The sequence below is a fragment of the Spinacia oleracea genome, chromosome 2, assembly GCF_020520425.1.
Source record: "Spinacia oleracea cultivar Varoflay chromosome 2, BTI_SOV_V1, whole genome shotgun sequence".
NCBI classification, from domain to species: Eukaryota; Viridiplantae; Streptophyta; class Magnoliopsida; order Caryophyllales; family Amaranthaceae; genus Spinacia; species Spinacia oleracea.
In genome coordinates this window covers 94,623,664-94,638,587 of record NC_079488.1, presented here as the reverse complement: position 1 = coordinate 94,638,587, position 14,924 = coordinate 94,623,664, and the positions used below count along the sequence as shown (strand labels likewise).

At 36.2% G+C, this 14,924-nt stretch overlaps 1 protein-coding gene across 8 annotated transcripts; it reads right to left on the bottom strand.

Annotated features, from left to right (window-relative positions):
- Positions 1 to 4,444: 4,444 nt before the first annotated feature.
- LOC110805442 (putative protein FAR1-RELATED SEQUENCE 10) lies at positions 4,445 to 14,483 on the bottom strand. Of its 8 annotated transcripts, none has more exons than XM_056837365.1 (6): positions 14,280 to 14,481; positions 8,035 to 8,092; positions 7,579 to 7,865; positions 6,036 to 7,490; positions 5,518 to 5,961; positions 4,445 to 5,435 (listed from the first exon to the last, which is right to left on the bottom strand). In XM_056837365.1, the coding sequence occupies exons 4-6, from the start codon at positions 7,050 to 7,052 to the stop codon at positions 4,833 to 4,835; spliced, it is 2,064 nt and encodes a 687-aa protein (XP_056693343.1). In that variant the 5' UTR covers positions 7,053 to 7,490; positions 7,579 to 7,865; positions 8,035 to 8,092; positions 14,280 to 14,481; the 3' UTR covers positions 4,445 to 4,832. The 8 variants fall into 8 exon arrangements, with proteins under 8 accessions (XP_056693343.1, XP_056693344.1, XP_056693345.1 ...); XM_056837366.1 differs by having other exon boundaries at positions 6,036 to 7,333; XM_056837367.1 differs by lacking the exon at positions 7,579 to 7,865 and having other exon boundaries at positions 5,518 to 5,949; positions 6,036 to 7,333; positions 14,280 to 14,483.
- Positions 14,484 to 14,924: the final 441 nt, after the last annotated feature.

Genomic DNA, 14,924 nt, shown 5'->3' with positions numbered 1-14,924 from the left:
TTCTCTTTTGCCTCCATTGTTGAATATTGCCCAAAAGCTTCAAACCATTATCGAGATCTAAGCTATCAACAATCAAGGTGGATTTGCACTGTCGGTGAACCAAGTAGAGGAACTACGATTGGAGTTCTTGTTCGTGTTAGTTGACATAAGTGGAAAACACGATACAAACGTACGTATTGCTTAATCTGTGCTTTATACATGTTTCCTGACTTTGGAGTTATTCCGCTATCATGTTATGTATTTAACTGTAGACCCCTTCACAATAATACATAAATATAGCCCTATTTCAAAACTTAATACACCAAGTACCCTTATGACGCCATCAATCCTAATTAACCCACTCATTACCTCATTTTTTTCCTAATTAACCCATTTTTTTCTTTTCTCTCCCCCCCCATATTTTTTTCCACTTTTTTACTTTCTTCCAGGGATTTCCCACCTCCACCAGGACCGTCGACTTGCCAGCCGCCACCGTCGTCGCCAAGCAATATCAATAGCTACGTTGGAAGCAAGAGAGGTCGGCAACTGGTTTTCTTTAGGTTTCGGCTGCACCACCAACTCGTTTTCTCTCTCTTCTGTCGCGACAAGTCCAGCTCCATCAACAACCCCATCATCGTCATCTACAACTCCAACATCTCCCTTCAAAACTCCATCATCTCCCTTGACAACTCCATCGACAACAAGATTCAATTCCATTAGTAAGTTTTGAATTCTTGCAGTAAGCTTTGAATTTGTTGATAAAAATCACAAGAGATAGGCCATTGCATAGATCTACGAGAATTGAACGACTAAACTCTGCAAACAAAATTCAAAACGAAAAATGAGGGAGATGATTTAGATGGACTTTTCGAATTGAAATTGTGGAGACTGAAATTAGGGTTTCGATTATGATGTTACAATTCGAATTTACCTCTGCTTTTTTGAAGCAAATCGCTGGGTGTTGGAGTTGAAAGCTTTCCCTCCATTTTCTCACACTTTGGTACTCCCAATTCAGTGAGTTAATCTGAAAATTGAATTTCTGGTGCTATCTATACTCTCCAGTTTCTACGGCGGCATGTTTGCGAATTCTCAACGAGTTTTGGGATTATGTTTCTTGCATTTGGATTAACTTCGTTCAGAGCATTCTTTATGCTTCCGTTTCTCTAAATCTCTTCGAATTTCTATTTGTCATTTCTTCAATTCAAACATTCTTGATTTTTCCAAATTTGATAATAACAAAAAAAATATTTTCCCCTCTTTCTCACTCCTATTTTTTTTTCCTGTTTTCTTTGTGTTCTTGGCTTCAATGGTAAAGTAGTCCCTAATTTGCTGGTGAGTTGATGGAAGAAGGAAGTAGAAAGAGAAAGAAAAAAAAGGGTGAGTTAGTGGGTTAATGAATAGGTTAATTAGGTTTGTTAATGGGAGGGTTGATTAGGGGTGTTAATTAAGGATTAGGTTGATGAATTAGACGTTAATTGGTTGATTATGGGGTTGATGACATCATTTAGGATATTTGGTGTATTAAGTTTTGAAATGGTGGTATTTGGTGTATTAAGTTTTAAAATAGAGGTATTTTATGTATTATTGAAACTTGAGGACATTTATTAAATTTCCTTAAAACTCAGGGGCATTTTATGGAAAAAAAACGTAATTTTTTTTTTGGCGAGTTTACAATTTAATCCCCCTCTTTTTTAAGTGTGGAATTACCTGTGTTAGTTCAGTAGGAACACTTGACAAGGGGGGGGTGAATTGTTTCTTGGGAACTTGGGTAAGTTTCTTGCGGAATTTAAACAATAAAGAGACTGAGAACAATAAGCGAAGAAAGATATAAAACGGAGGAACCTTCTTGACCCTAATCAAGAAGAACCTCACTACTCTTTTGTATTAATGCAATAACTCTATTACAAATACACTCTTTATCTCAAGTTCCTCTCGAACACGAGTTCCCCACAGCAATCCCCTTCGATTACTGTGCTACTCTTTCTCTCTCTGACTTAACTCTAAATCGCTCCTTTTCTCTTTGACTTAACTCTAAGTCACTGTTTCTCTCTTTGACTAAACTCTTAGTCGCTCTTTCTCTCTTTGACTTAACTCTAAGTCACTTAAGGATCACTCATCCCTTAAACCCAAAATACAATATGATTGGTAGATTCTAGTACGTAATAAAGCTTATAATAATAAGGAACTCAAGGAACACTCTATTTTGCCAAATGATTCTTTCAAAACGTTTAAGCTCTTTAAGATAGATTTTGTAGAAATCAGTTGTGTTTTGAAAAGCCAAAACTCTTCTCCTTTTATAGAGGAGTTTTACCTAAGGTTGGATACCCATGTTCTCCTCAACTACCCACTAACTGTTACTGCTCAGTAACATGGGCATAGTTGGAGAGAAACAGGGAGACCAAATCAAAACACTACTTGCACGTTTAAACAGAAATACGTGGGAGAGTTTTAAGGATCATGGAAAATCTTTTGCTTGAGAAACAAGGAGAATGAAAACAGAATCCTATGTTTACATTTATTAATTAAATTCATTTTATTTATTAACAAAGATTTTCCAACTTAAAACTCTTTTATAATTACAGTTAATATATTTCAATTTAAAACGCACCAAAATACTTAGGTTCCTTTTGTTCCAAATTACGTATAAACAATATTAAATACTTACATAAATCCTAAACATAAACTCATATGTTGTAGTCTTCATGTTGCACCTTTAGAAGCTTCACTCGAAGTCTTCCCAATTTGTTCCTTCTCTGGAACATCGGGGATCCACATAATATATGAGGATCTCGCCTTAGGAACTCGCCTAAGGATCTCGCCTTTGTAAACTTGCTTAATGATTATATCTTCAATGTAGTGTCTGACATGGATCAATTACTTGCTCGTATTCCCAGTTGCTTAGTTTATCCAACTCAGGATCTCCTTAACTTAGCATTATCCCTCTAAGGATCTCGGAACCTATTATGCAACATAACTTAACCAATTGTCAGGAGTTTGCTTTGTCATCATCAAAACTTTAGGGTCAACAACCTGAGTAGGTCGAATTCTGCCAGCAACTAGTGTCAACTGTTAAATACAAAGTGCTCCGCACAAAACAAAGCCGTGTGCCTCGTATCGTATGCATCCGATGTCCCAACTCCCAAGAACAGGTACCAAACATAACAGCAACAGATTCGGAAGGCAGTAGCCAAAAGAGTTGATGCAGAGTTGTCACGTCTCTTCTAAGAAAAGGAAATTGTTAGTATGGCGTTCATAGTTTAATCACATTATAATCTGATATTATGGGAATAACTTAATTAGATCCGATACTTCTATCGTTCTATTTGATCTTTAACTCTGTTCTCTTCACCTTATTTTAATGATTATTTGACCAGATCAAAAAAACAAAAAACACTCATATAAAACATTCAACCAGACCAGAAACTAGAAAAATCATAATAGACCAGGTGAAGGGAACAAAGTCTTATACGCTTCCCATATTTTAAGTGACAATTAACACTACATTGATTATTGATTAAAATGCTAGCATTACCTTTAAATTTCCATTTGAAAAAGCAGAAACTCTGAAGCCCAAGCCTACTACAGGTCCTTAGCTAATCGTACAATTGGCAGGAACTTGACGAATCTCAGCAAAGAAAGCTTACATAGATTCTGCAAAAAAGTGTAAAACTTTCGTTCAAGCCACCTGAGTAGGTAAAGAATTTCATGTACCAGTTGTGGTAATTATAAGAAAATTTCAAATCTACTAATTATGTAAGGCCTGAAAGCCTGTGAACGGCTGAACTACGCATCAGATGGATATTTGCCAGCCATAAAATCAACGTCTATACATCAACTAAATGAAATACAAAGCGAAAATGCATTAAAAAAAAAACCGATAAGTGCTAATGATACTTCAGTATGTTAATAGTTGGGCGCCATAGAAGTTGAAATAATTGCTTTTCCTTGGCCAACTTAACGAAGATGAACTCGTAAAGCATCGGAAACAAAGTCCCTAACTCATCATCTTGGTGTCGTTGCTGCAGAAAGAGAGGATTTCAGCAGTAAGAATGTAATACAGACAGAGTAAATCACTATTTTTATTATAAAGTGTGCCAGATTTATTCTAGTTTGAGATGAAAAAGAACTATGTAACCGGAGAGTAAGCTCACCTGCTATCTTGAATTCTGATCTGTCTGCATAGAACCAAGAACAGACTTATGCTGAACCTGTCAAAAAAAAAACATCCTGAAACCTGACCAAACCCAAACCTAACTAAAACTGACTTGAATTATTAGAAATCCATAACAAGTTTTTTTCAGTAAAGAATTTCAATCCCAAACATGAGATTAACTGAAACAAAATTTACCCCGGACAGCTAAAAACATATATTTGCAACCCAAAATCCCCACAAAATTAATTGTAGATCTCAAAATCTCAATAATAATAAGAACAGTAAAAGAAAAAAAAAAAAAACTTCAATGAATAGACAAACATAAAACTTGAAGATGACTTATTCACAAGTTCCCCTATAAATAAACAGACTCCACAATGTATGAGTACATTACTAAAACAAGATCTAGAATTACATATATTCATCTCAAAGAATAGGAGGCAATGAGGTCAGTAACATAACCTGCATTGTACAGAAACAGTGTTTTTTTTCCCTTTACACACATTTTTATAGGAACTCACAAATGTCATGGATGGAAATGTGAAAACACAGCTTCATCTCTTATGATTCTATATACTTCAACCCCTATTCCAAATACAATCTAACTTGCATAGTCCACAACCGTGGCCATGTAATCTGCAATTACTTTTGTAGACAGTTAATCTACTGTAATCAGGCAAATCTGCGACATTGAGAAAATCTAAGACTCACTAAAATTGTTAGTTGATATTTCTGGAGTAAGCTCATCAACAGCCATATTTTTAACATGATCAAGGAGTGTTGTGAGTTCCTTATGGGCATAGTTAAACCGCTCCTTAGAGACCAATGACTCTGTCACAAGAGTATCTGTAAGAGAATGTAAGGCATGATAGTGCTCTTCTTTTACTGGTCGACTACTTTCCTGATCCATAGGTATAAATGAACTATCCCATCTCCACCTAAATGGAAAATACTTGTCCGGAAGATGAAAATAATTTTTACTAATTAATAGTCGAAGAGCATGCCTGCACAGAATTCCTGAATGTTCAAATCCCTTACACGAGCAGTGGATTTGCTCATCTTCCGAAATCCATATCAGAAGACACTCTCCTTCAACTTTCTTATAATGGCGCGCGACATAAGATCCTTTGGCCATTTCTATGACTGCATATTGCACGGATAACACAAGTTCATGTTGGTACACACCAAAGGCATAAGGTGTAAGAATGCCTTGTCCATGTTCCTCTATAGGCATGCATGTCTTGAGATGAATGAAACGCATTTCCTCCTTGGCTCCACATCCCAACCTTACTGCAAGTCCAACCTGAAAAACTAGAATGCTAAATCTTACAGATATAAGCAAAGAAAAATTAAGATGTAATTATGCATCATAATAACAAGAATACCTGCTCAAAGAAGACTTGCAAGCATGTTTGCTCATCCAGGACACCTTTCAGGAAACTATCAATGGATTTCATGTATTCAGCTGTGGTGATTCGAGCAACAAAGCAATCTTTGATATACGAGAAAGCCCAGGATGCTCGACATGAAGATAGAAGAGAGATGTGTTTATCTGACCCAAGTCCAAACCTGGTGATCAAAAGACTCCAGAGCTGTTCAAAATCCTCCATACTCTCCACATAGCACACCATTTCAAACTCAGATTTAAACTCTGGATATTTCAGTCCAAGAGGCAAAGAGAACCAACTGCTCAACTTAGACATAATGTACCATATAGATATGACATGTTTAGTATTAGGCAATGCGGTTGCTATGGTGTCTCTTAACCCTGGTTCTAGATCAGTTACTATTGTCTGTGGGTGTCTTCCTCGCATGAACTGCACAACCGTCTGTTCAACAAATAAAGATTCAATGACAAAAGAAAAGGATGTTTAAGTAAAAAGAAAGAGAGATAGACATTAACCTGTATGGCCCACACAAATGCATGGGGATTTTCTTCCTGGACGAGAACACAGGCAAAGAAAATTGGCTTGCCATGATTATCTATACCAGAAAGTAAACCCAGAAGCATCCCATAAGTAGTGGACTGATAAGTAATGTCGAATTGAACAGCATCACCGAAGAGGTTAAAGGCACGAACAGAATCGCCATAAGACCATGCTATGTTTTCGACTTTGCCATTTGCATCTGTTAAAAAATCAAAGACAAAATCTACGTCCCTTTCCGACATGGCCTTGCAAGCTTCGAGCAGCTCCATCATATCAGTTACCCTTTTCTCAGTAAGAAGGGCATCATTTTCTTGAACAGTTTTCTTGCATGTTCGAAGAAAGTTTCTGATGTCTTTCTCTATGAATGGCAATTGTCCGGGTTGAACACCCTTTTCCAGTTCCAAGATATTGATTATCCTGTTGACAGGAAAACCAGCTCTTGAGAGTAAAACAATCCTTTCTTGATCAGCTTCTTGTATTTTCCGGTATGCAGGGAGAAGACGCACTTGATCATCTTCTAGTAATTCATGGTTATGTACATTGCTGAACTGGGAAACGTACCACTGAGTAACACCATTCACAATTTCCTTAGTCAAGTATAGTTTTGCATCACATCCACAACGTACTGATTTGCGGTCTCTGGGGTGCTCTACATTAACCTTTTTTCTTGGTTGATTGAATCCGGAACGATAACAAACAAAATCCCTTCTATAAACCCCTAGATTATGGCTTTCGGTAGATCGTGCTTTCCGGATCGAAAATCCGTTCCTACGAGCAAAGTTACTGTAGAACTCAAAAGCTTCATCATCACTTTTAAAAATCTGACCCACATAAGGTGCAAAGACAGCATCAGAAGAAGATGATGAAGAAATCCCATCTTTTGTTGGTTGACAAGCTTCACCTTGTTCTTCCACTTCATATTTGATAAAACACTTCCAGTCTCCACATGGGCATTGCTCCTTTTGAATCCAAATATTGTTTGCTGGTTTCATTGCCAATCTACGGGTAGGATGTGAATTTGCAAATCTCCATTCCCACCAGCATAAGAAATCCAAATCGATTTATCTGGTGCTAAAATCTTAGAAGTGTCCTCAAGACATAGTGGCCCAAGCTTATTCGCGTTCTTTATATGTTGACAAATGGCATAAACATGCAGTTCAACATCCAGTAGGCATACTCATACACCCCATAAACCATAAGACCCCATGAGTAGTTTTATAATCATCCAGGCTTCATCAATTCTCCCTCCAATTTGAATCAGTTACTTTCATTCCTGATCAGGGATTCAACCTAACATATTATTAAGATAAAGAGGAATATTTATTCTATATCAAAGAAATAGATCCATCAAAAAAGGACATAGAGTCCTCTTATGGGCCCAACAAAAAAAGTATGCATGCCTAAAGCAATGAAGATCAATTAAATTTCACCTGGAAATACAACCATAGAAAAATACCATGAGAAGCAAGAAACACAACTCTATCCCACAAAGACTTCCCAATGAGAAAATTAGCTTACTTTAATTCAGCCCCTGCTTTCCATCCACATCACTTAGGGATGCTGATCCCTTGTGAGTACAAAAGCATAGTGATATTGCTGAACATGCAAATGCTCCAACAAAGTTTATATAAGAAAACCTGTCTAATCCCAAAACTGCATATAACTTGTTCCAAGACACAAGATTCCACACTACAGAACAAAAGATTAGGATGTGGTCTTCAATGCTCATAGAAAGCATGATAAACTCTAGAAGAATCTCCTAACCAAGTTCTCTGATCCACAGACCCCTGAAAAAGGAGCGTCCTCTAACAAACAAAACAAATTTGTAAGTTCATCCAATTCTCAATCTACAGGATTTAACTAAAATGCAAATACCACAACGAACTGTACCCTCTAACTAAAGTTCAAAATCCGGAGCATTATGAAAAGTAAAGAGTTTATACAGATGAGGGAAGAAATTGAAAAGGCTATTACCAATATTTCTTATTTCCTCCCAAAACTTGATCTTATCCTGAACTCTCCAACTTTAGACCTGAACAGGAAAAGTGTGGATGAAAGTGTAAGAAAAAGCTTTTCATGGTATATAGCAGGAAGCATGTGTGCCAACAAGGGGCATACTATACACTCATCTGGACTCCATACTCACATCTGATAACTCAATGGCTCAATGCATAGTTAATCAAGTCCAAAGTTGGATAATCCATCAACCCAGTTCTTATGTGTTGAGAAGTAGCAATTTAAAGGGAAAATTGTTGTTTGTGCTGATCTTAGGTGGCAAGGTAGATTTGTTTTTAAAAGGTGTGGGTAATGTTGTTGCCGTGTGTCTAGGTATCAAGATATAATTAACAATGCCAAAAAAAATCCTAGACGCTAGAAAACCGGTTGTCTAGTAGCAAGAGTGATACTTCAGTAGGAACACTTGACAAGAGGGGGGGTGAATTGTTTCTTGGGAACTTGAGTAAGTTTCTTGCGGAATTTAAACAATAAAGAGACCGAGAATAATGAGCGAAGAAAGATATAAAACGGAGGAACCTTCTTGATCCTAATCAAGAAGAACCTCACTACTCTTTTGTATTAATGCAATAACTCTATTACAAATACACTCTTTAACTCGAGTTCCTCTCGAACACGAGTTCCCCACAGCAATCCCCTTCGATTATTGTGCTACTCTTACTCTCTCTGACTTAACTCTAAGTCGCTCCTTTTCTCTTTGACTTAACTCTAAGTCGCTCTTTTTCTCTTTGACTTAACTCTAAGTCACTTAATGATCACTAAACCCTTAAACCCAAAATACAATATGATATAAAACTCTAGTACGTAATAAAGCTTATAGCAATAAGGAACTCAAGGGACACTCTTTTGAAAACTGATTCTCTTTTAAAACGTTTAAGCTCTTAAGATATATTTTGCAAAGATCAGTTGTGTGTTATGAAAAGCAAAAACTCTTCTCCTTTTATAGAAGAGTTAGGAGAAGAGTTTTACCTAAGGTTGGATACCCATGTTCTCCTCAACTACCCACTAATTGTTACTGCTCAGTAACATGGGCATAGTTGGAGAGAAACAAGGGAGACCAAATCAAAACACTAAGTGCACGTTTAAACAGAAATACGTGGGAGAGTTTTAAGGATCATGGAAAATCTTTTGCTTGAGAAACAAGGAGAATGAAATCAGATTCCTATGTTTTTATTTATTAATTAAATTCATTTTATTTATTAAAAAGATTTTCTAAATTAAAACTCTTTTATTTATTTATCTTTTGCTTGCTTTTACAAGATGTTCATTGGTCAACACATCAATCTTAATTTGAGCAGTTGCCCGTTTCACATCCAAATCAAATCCCTCATTAGGAACTCCCAACAACTTCGCAATATAATTAGCATTAAACTCAAACGAAGTTCCATTCACACAACTAGAACATACACTTTATGGGATTTAAGTTGTATCAGATGGACGTCAAATGTGCTTTCTTAAATGGCTAATGTGAAGGTGGTTCCTAAGGTGTCTAAGGATGTTACTCGTGGTAAACGTAGGAGCATAAGGGTAGCTACTAGAGTTCCTAAGGTCCATGATCCTCCGGTGTTTGTTGATATATCATGTGACAATGAGGATGATGATGAGAAAGTTGAAGTATTGGAAAAAACTGTTGAAATTGAAAAGGAGGAGGAGGAACCTGCTATAATTGAAAAAATATCCACCCCTGTTCCTACACCAAAGGTGGATAACCCTGTTCCTCAACCAAGGTACATCTCTGTTCCTCCACTCCTACTGTTCCTTCCTCCTTTACTGACTTTGGTGGGTTTGCTGCTTTTGGTTCTTCGAGTTCCTTAGGATCTCATGATCCCAATAAGGAGGAACTCAAGGAACAAGTTCTCAAATTGAGAAAGGATATGGATAGTATGATACTGCTTCAAGAGTCCACAAATGATACGATACTACAACTACAGGATTAAGTTAAAGCACTATTGTCTGTAGTTCAACCTATGGATTCAAGTCCTTCCCATGTTTGAGGATCTCATTGCCAAATTCTAAACTTGTTCCATCCCATCTTCCCAGATCACAGTTTGTTTTTGTGTGTGTGCTACATTACGCTTTATGTTTATTTTGGAACTTTTTCTTTATTTTTTTTGGTTTGTACTCCTCTATTGGGCTACATTATAACTTTTTCTTTCCTTTTTTTTTAGTGGAACTCATACATAAACGTATCTCTAAAATCATGACTAGTTATTTATTATGTTTTATATTCAAATTTAGTACGTTGGACCTTCACTTTGAGGCTAACTTAGTTTGCCAACCGTTGATCGGAGGGCGCTCTAATCGGTATATATTAGTATTGTGTATTTCTACTTTTTGTTAATGCCAACAGGGGGAAATGAATGCAAACTTGCCTTAAATTGATCACTTAAGTCCGTCTCACTACTCTCGTCTCGATGTAAGTTTTAAAAATTTTGTTTTCCGTTTTAATTTAATTTCGTTTATTAAAATTAAAATTAATTTTCCCTTAAATTTATTTAGGAAGTTTAGATTAATTTTTAATAAACTACTTTATTTATTTTATTGCTTAATATTTATGCTAATTGATTATTGTTGCATTTAGTGAAAGTTTGCTTTTGTTGTCATCACCAAAAAGGGGAATATTGTTGACCCTAAAGTTTTGATGATGACAAAGCAAACTCCTGACTATTGGTTAAGTTATGTTGCATAATAGGTTCCGAGATCCTTAGAGGGATAATGTTAAGTTAAGGAGATCCTAAGTTGGATAAACTAAGCAACGTGGAATATAAGCAAGTAATTGATCAATGTCAGACACTATATTGAATAAATAATCATTAAACAAGTTTACAAAGGCGAGTTTCTAAGGCGAGATCCTCATATATTATGTGGATCCTCGATGTTCCAGAGAAGGAACAAATTGGGAAGTCTTCGAGTGAAACTTCTAAAGGTGCAACATGACGACTACAACATATGAGTTTATGTTTTAGGATTTATGTAAGCATTTAATAATGTTTATACGTAATTTGGAATGAAAGGGACATAAGTATTTTGGTACGTTTTAAATGAAATATATTAACTGTAATTATAAAAGAGTTTTAATTTAGAAAATCTTTTTAATAAATAAAATGAATTTAATTAATAAATGAAAACATACATAGGATTCTGATTTCATTCTCCTTGTTTCTCAAGCAAAAGATTTTCCATGATACTTAAAACTCTCCCACGTATTTCTATTTAAACGTGCACTGAGTGTTTTGATTTGGTCTCCCCTGTTTCTCTCCAACTATGCCCATGTCACTTAGTGTTCAGGCCGAGAAAGGAACACTTGACAAGAGGGGGGAACCAATGAGCGAAGAAAGATATAAAACGGAGGAACCTTCTTGATCCTAATCAAGAAGAACCTCACTACTCTTTTGTATTAATGCAATAACTCTATTACAAATACACTCTTTAACTCGAGTTCCTCTCGAACACGAGTTCCCCACAGCAATACTGTGCTACTCTTTCTCTCTCAGACTTAACTCTAAGTCGCTCCTTTTCTCTTTGACTTAACTTTAAGTCGCTCTTTTTCTCTTTGACTTAACTCTAAGTCGCTCTTTCTCTCTTTGACTTAACTCTAAGTCACTTAAGGATCACTCAACCCTTAAACCCAAAATACAATATGATATAAAACTCTAGTACGTAATAAAGCTTATAGCAATAAGGAACTCAAGGGACACTCTTTTGAAAACTGATTCTCTTTTAAAACGTTTAAGCTTTTAAGATATATTTTGCAAAGAAAAGCAAAAACTATTCTCCTTTTATAGAAGAGTTTTACCTAAGGTTGGATACCCATGTTCTCCTCAACTACCAACTAACTGTTACTGCTCAGTGACATGGGCATAGTTGGAGAGAAACAGGGGAGACCAAATCAAAACACTCAGTGCACGTTTAAATAGAAATACGTGGGAGAGTTTTAAGTATCATGGAAAATCTTTTGCTTGAGAAACAAGGAGAATGAAATCAGAATCCTATGTATGTTTTCATTTATTAATTAAAGGAAAATTTGGTAATATTAATCCAACCTTTGGCCGGTTTTCTTTTATTAATCCCACCTACGACATATTTTTTAATAATCCCACCTTTACTACCCAACGACTTTTATTGGGCTTAAGTGACCGATAACTGGTGAAAAAATCATCGAGATGGTGATGAATTGATGATGATGACTGAATACATCTAGAGAGAGTACTTCCACGTAGGGATATATTACCGCCGACAATAGGTTTATGACGTGTTGGGCCCAATAAAAGACGTTGGGCGGTAAAGGTGGGATTATTATAAAATATGTCGTAGGTGGGCTTAATAAAAGAAAATCGGCAAAAGGTTGGATTAATATTACCAAATTTTCCTTAATTAAATTCACTTTATTTATTAAAAAGATTTTCTAAATTAAAACTCTTTTATAATTACAGTTAATATATTTCATTTAAAACGTACCAAAATACTTATGTCCCTTTCATTCCAAATTACGTATAAACATTATTAAATGCTTACATAAATCCTAAAACATAAACTCATATGTTGTAGTCTTCATGTTGCACCTTTAGAAGCTTCACTCGAAGACTTCCCAATTTGTTCCTTCTCTGGAACATCGAGGATCCACATAATATATGAGGATCTCGCCTTAGGAACTCGCCTAAGGATCTCGCCTTTGTAAACTTGCTTAATGATTGTTTCTTCAATGTAGTGTCTGACATGGATCAATGGATCAATTACTTGCTTATATTCCACGTTGCTTAGTTTATCCAACTCAGGATCTCCTTAACTTAGCATTATCCCTCTAAGGATGTCGGAACCTATTATGCAACATAACTTAACCAATAGTCAGGAGTTTGCTTTGTCATCATCAAAACTTTAGGGTCAACAAAGAGAAAGGAGAAACTAATTAAACCATCAACTTCAATGATGACATATGGCAGCTGGCAGATGGGGGGTGGGTGGTGGGGAATAGACCCCAGTTCGTAGACCTTTAGAAGAGCTAAGCTCATATCGCGTTCATTATTGAACCCAACTCCACTCAACCTAAATCCTCATGAAGTATGGTATTAAGATAAATAAGGAGACGGTTATTAAAAAATCTCAAATGGGTTCTTCAATCACAAAACTACTTGCTAGTTGCTACAAGAATTATTTAAAACCACCTTTATTTAGCATTTCTGCAATGAAATGTCCACTCCATAGCACATCTTAAGTGTATTGCATATTTCAATATTTGCATTCAACTGGATATCCTAAAGTGTACTCCTTATTTGAAGTGCACAGCAAGAATTGAAGGGTGGATTTGTAGTTGAACACCACACATAGAGGTGGATTTTGGGTTAATAGTTTGCTTCAACCGTAATATGGTAATGTATTAATGTGTATATCGACTACAACAAATCTCTCTGATAAGCTTTTGACGACACAACTTAACCACGAAATTTCATTAAAAGCGAAAAACCAAAGAATAAAGAGCTCTTTCCAACTCCACTCTGTAAATATTCTCCGAGCACAATTTCCTTGCATATGACCATCAATGTATCCATAACAAATGAGATGAATGACCATATTTAGACGAGCCCTCTACTAACAAATTTTGCTAGCTTAAAGAAATGGGAGAGGGAACTCAAAGAGGCTTCTCTTACTATAACCAGTTAATGGTCACAATTGAAGCCATTCAAGCTCAGAAGTAAAAAAAACCAGACTATCCCCTTCAAATTAACTCCAAATTTACAAGACAAACATCGAAATCGACCCAATCTTCTCATACCCCTCTCCTTCCCCCACCTCCACCACTTCCCCCAACAAAAAAAAGGGCATACTTTTACAGAAGGTCCATAAAGATGATCAAAACACTAATAATTTCAATAATTAAGAACAAATAACATGTAGCCAAATCCAGTACTTAGCAACTAAATCCAGTAAATTAACATCAATAAAGAAAGCTAAACCCAGTTATACAAACCAAAAGCTCACTGGAAACAAAACATGTTCAATAATTTCAAAGAACAAACAAAAATCAGGAAAATAGCAAGAAGACAATTTTACAATGTGCATAATCAATTAAAATTACAGGGAGATAGTCTTGTATAGTTACTAGTAATTAAATGGTGTGGAAAACTTAAAATCTTACCAAGAAATTAACAGGAAATAACGAAACAAAAGGCAATTAAATTGGGGGGAAGCAACATTAACAAATAACGCACCTCGTTCAAAATGGGGAAGTGAGAGAAGTACATAAACCCCCAAAAATCCATTTGTTTTGGGTTTACATTTTACAGATATTAATCTCAATCTTCCATTCTTCCGGTGCACTGCAGAGATATGGCCGTCTTAATTTAACCAGAATTTGGTAAAGACTAGAGCTGGGCACGTGCCGTGCCGGGCCTTGTGCCTCATGCTCCAACAACCCATGCCTAGAATGGACAAAGAAAACGTAGGTTGGGCTTGTGCCATTCTTCTATAAACAGGGATCACCGAGTGTTGTGTCGAGTCGGGTGGTGTCATTTCTGTCAGTAATAAAACAATTGGAATAATTTATGTGGATGTTACGAATACAACCTGAACTAATATTGCGCCGTGGCCAGTGACTGAATCACTGCTTTAAAAGACAATTTCGTACTACCCCGGTGTAGTAGAACGCTTGCGGTTGTCCTTCGGGGTTAACATGACACCAAGGATTACACTCACAAGTCTTAATTAGAGACCATAATATTTGCCCAGAATAGAAGAGAGAATTTGAGAGAGAATGAGTTTCCAGTTTCTTTGTATGTGTTTATGAAAAACCAGAGAGAAAAAGAATACACAAGTCCACAAAACCCACCCCACGCCCCTGAACCGCATTCGCAAGA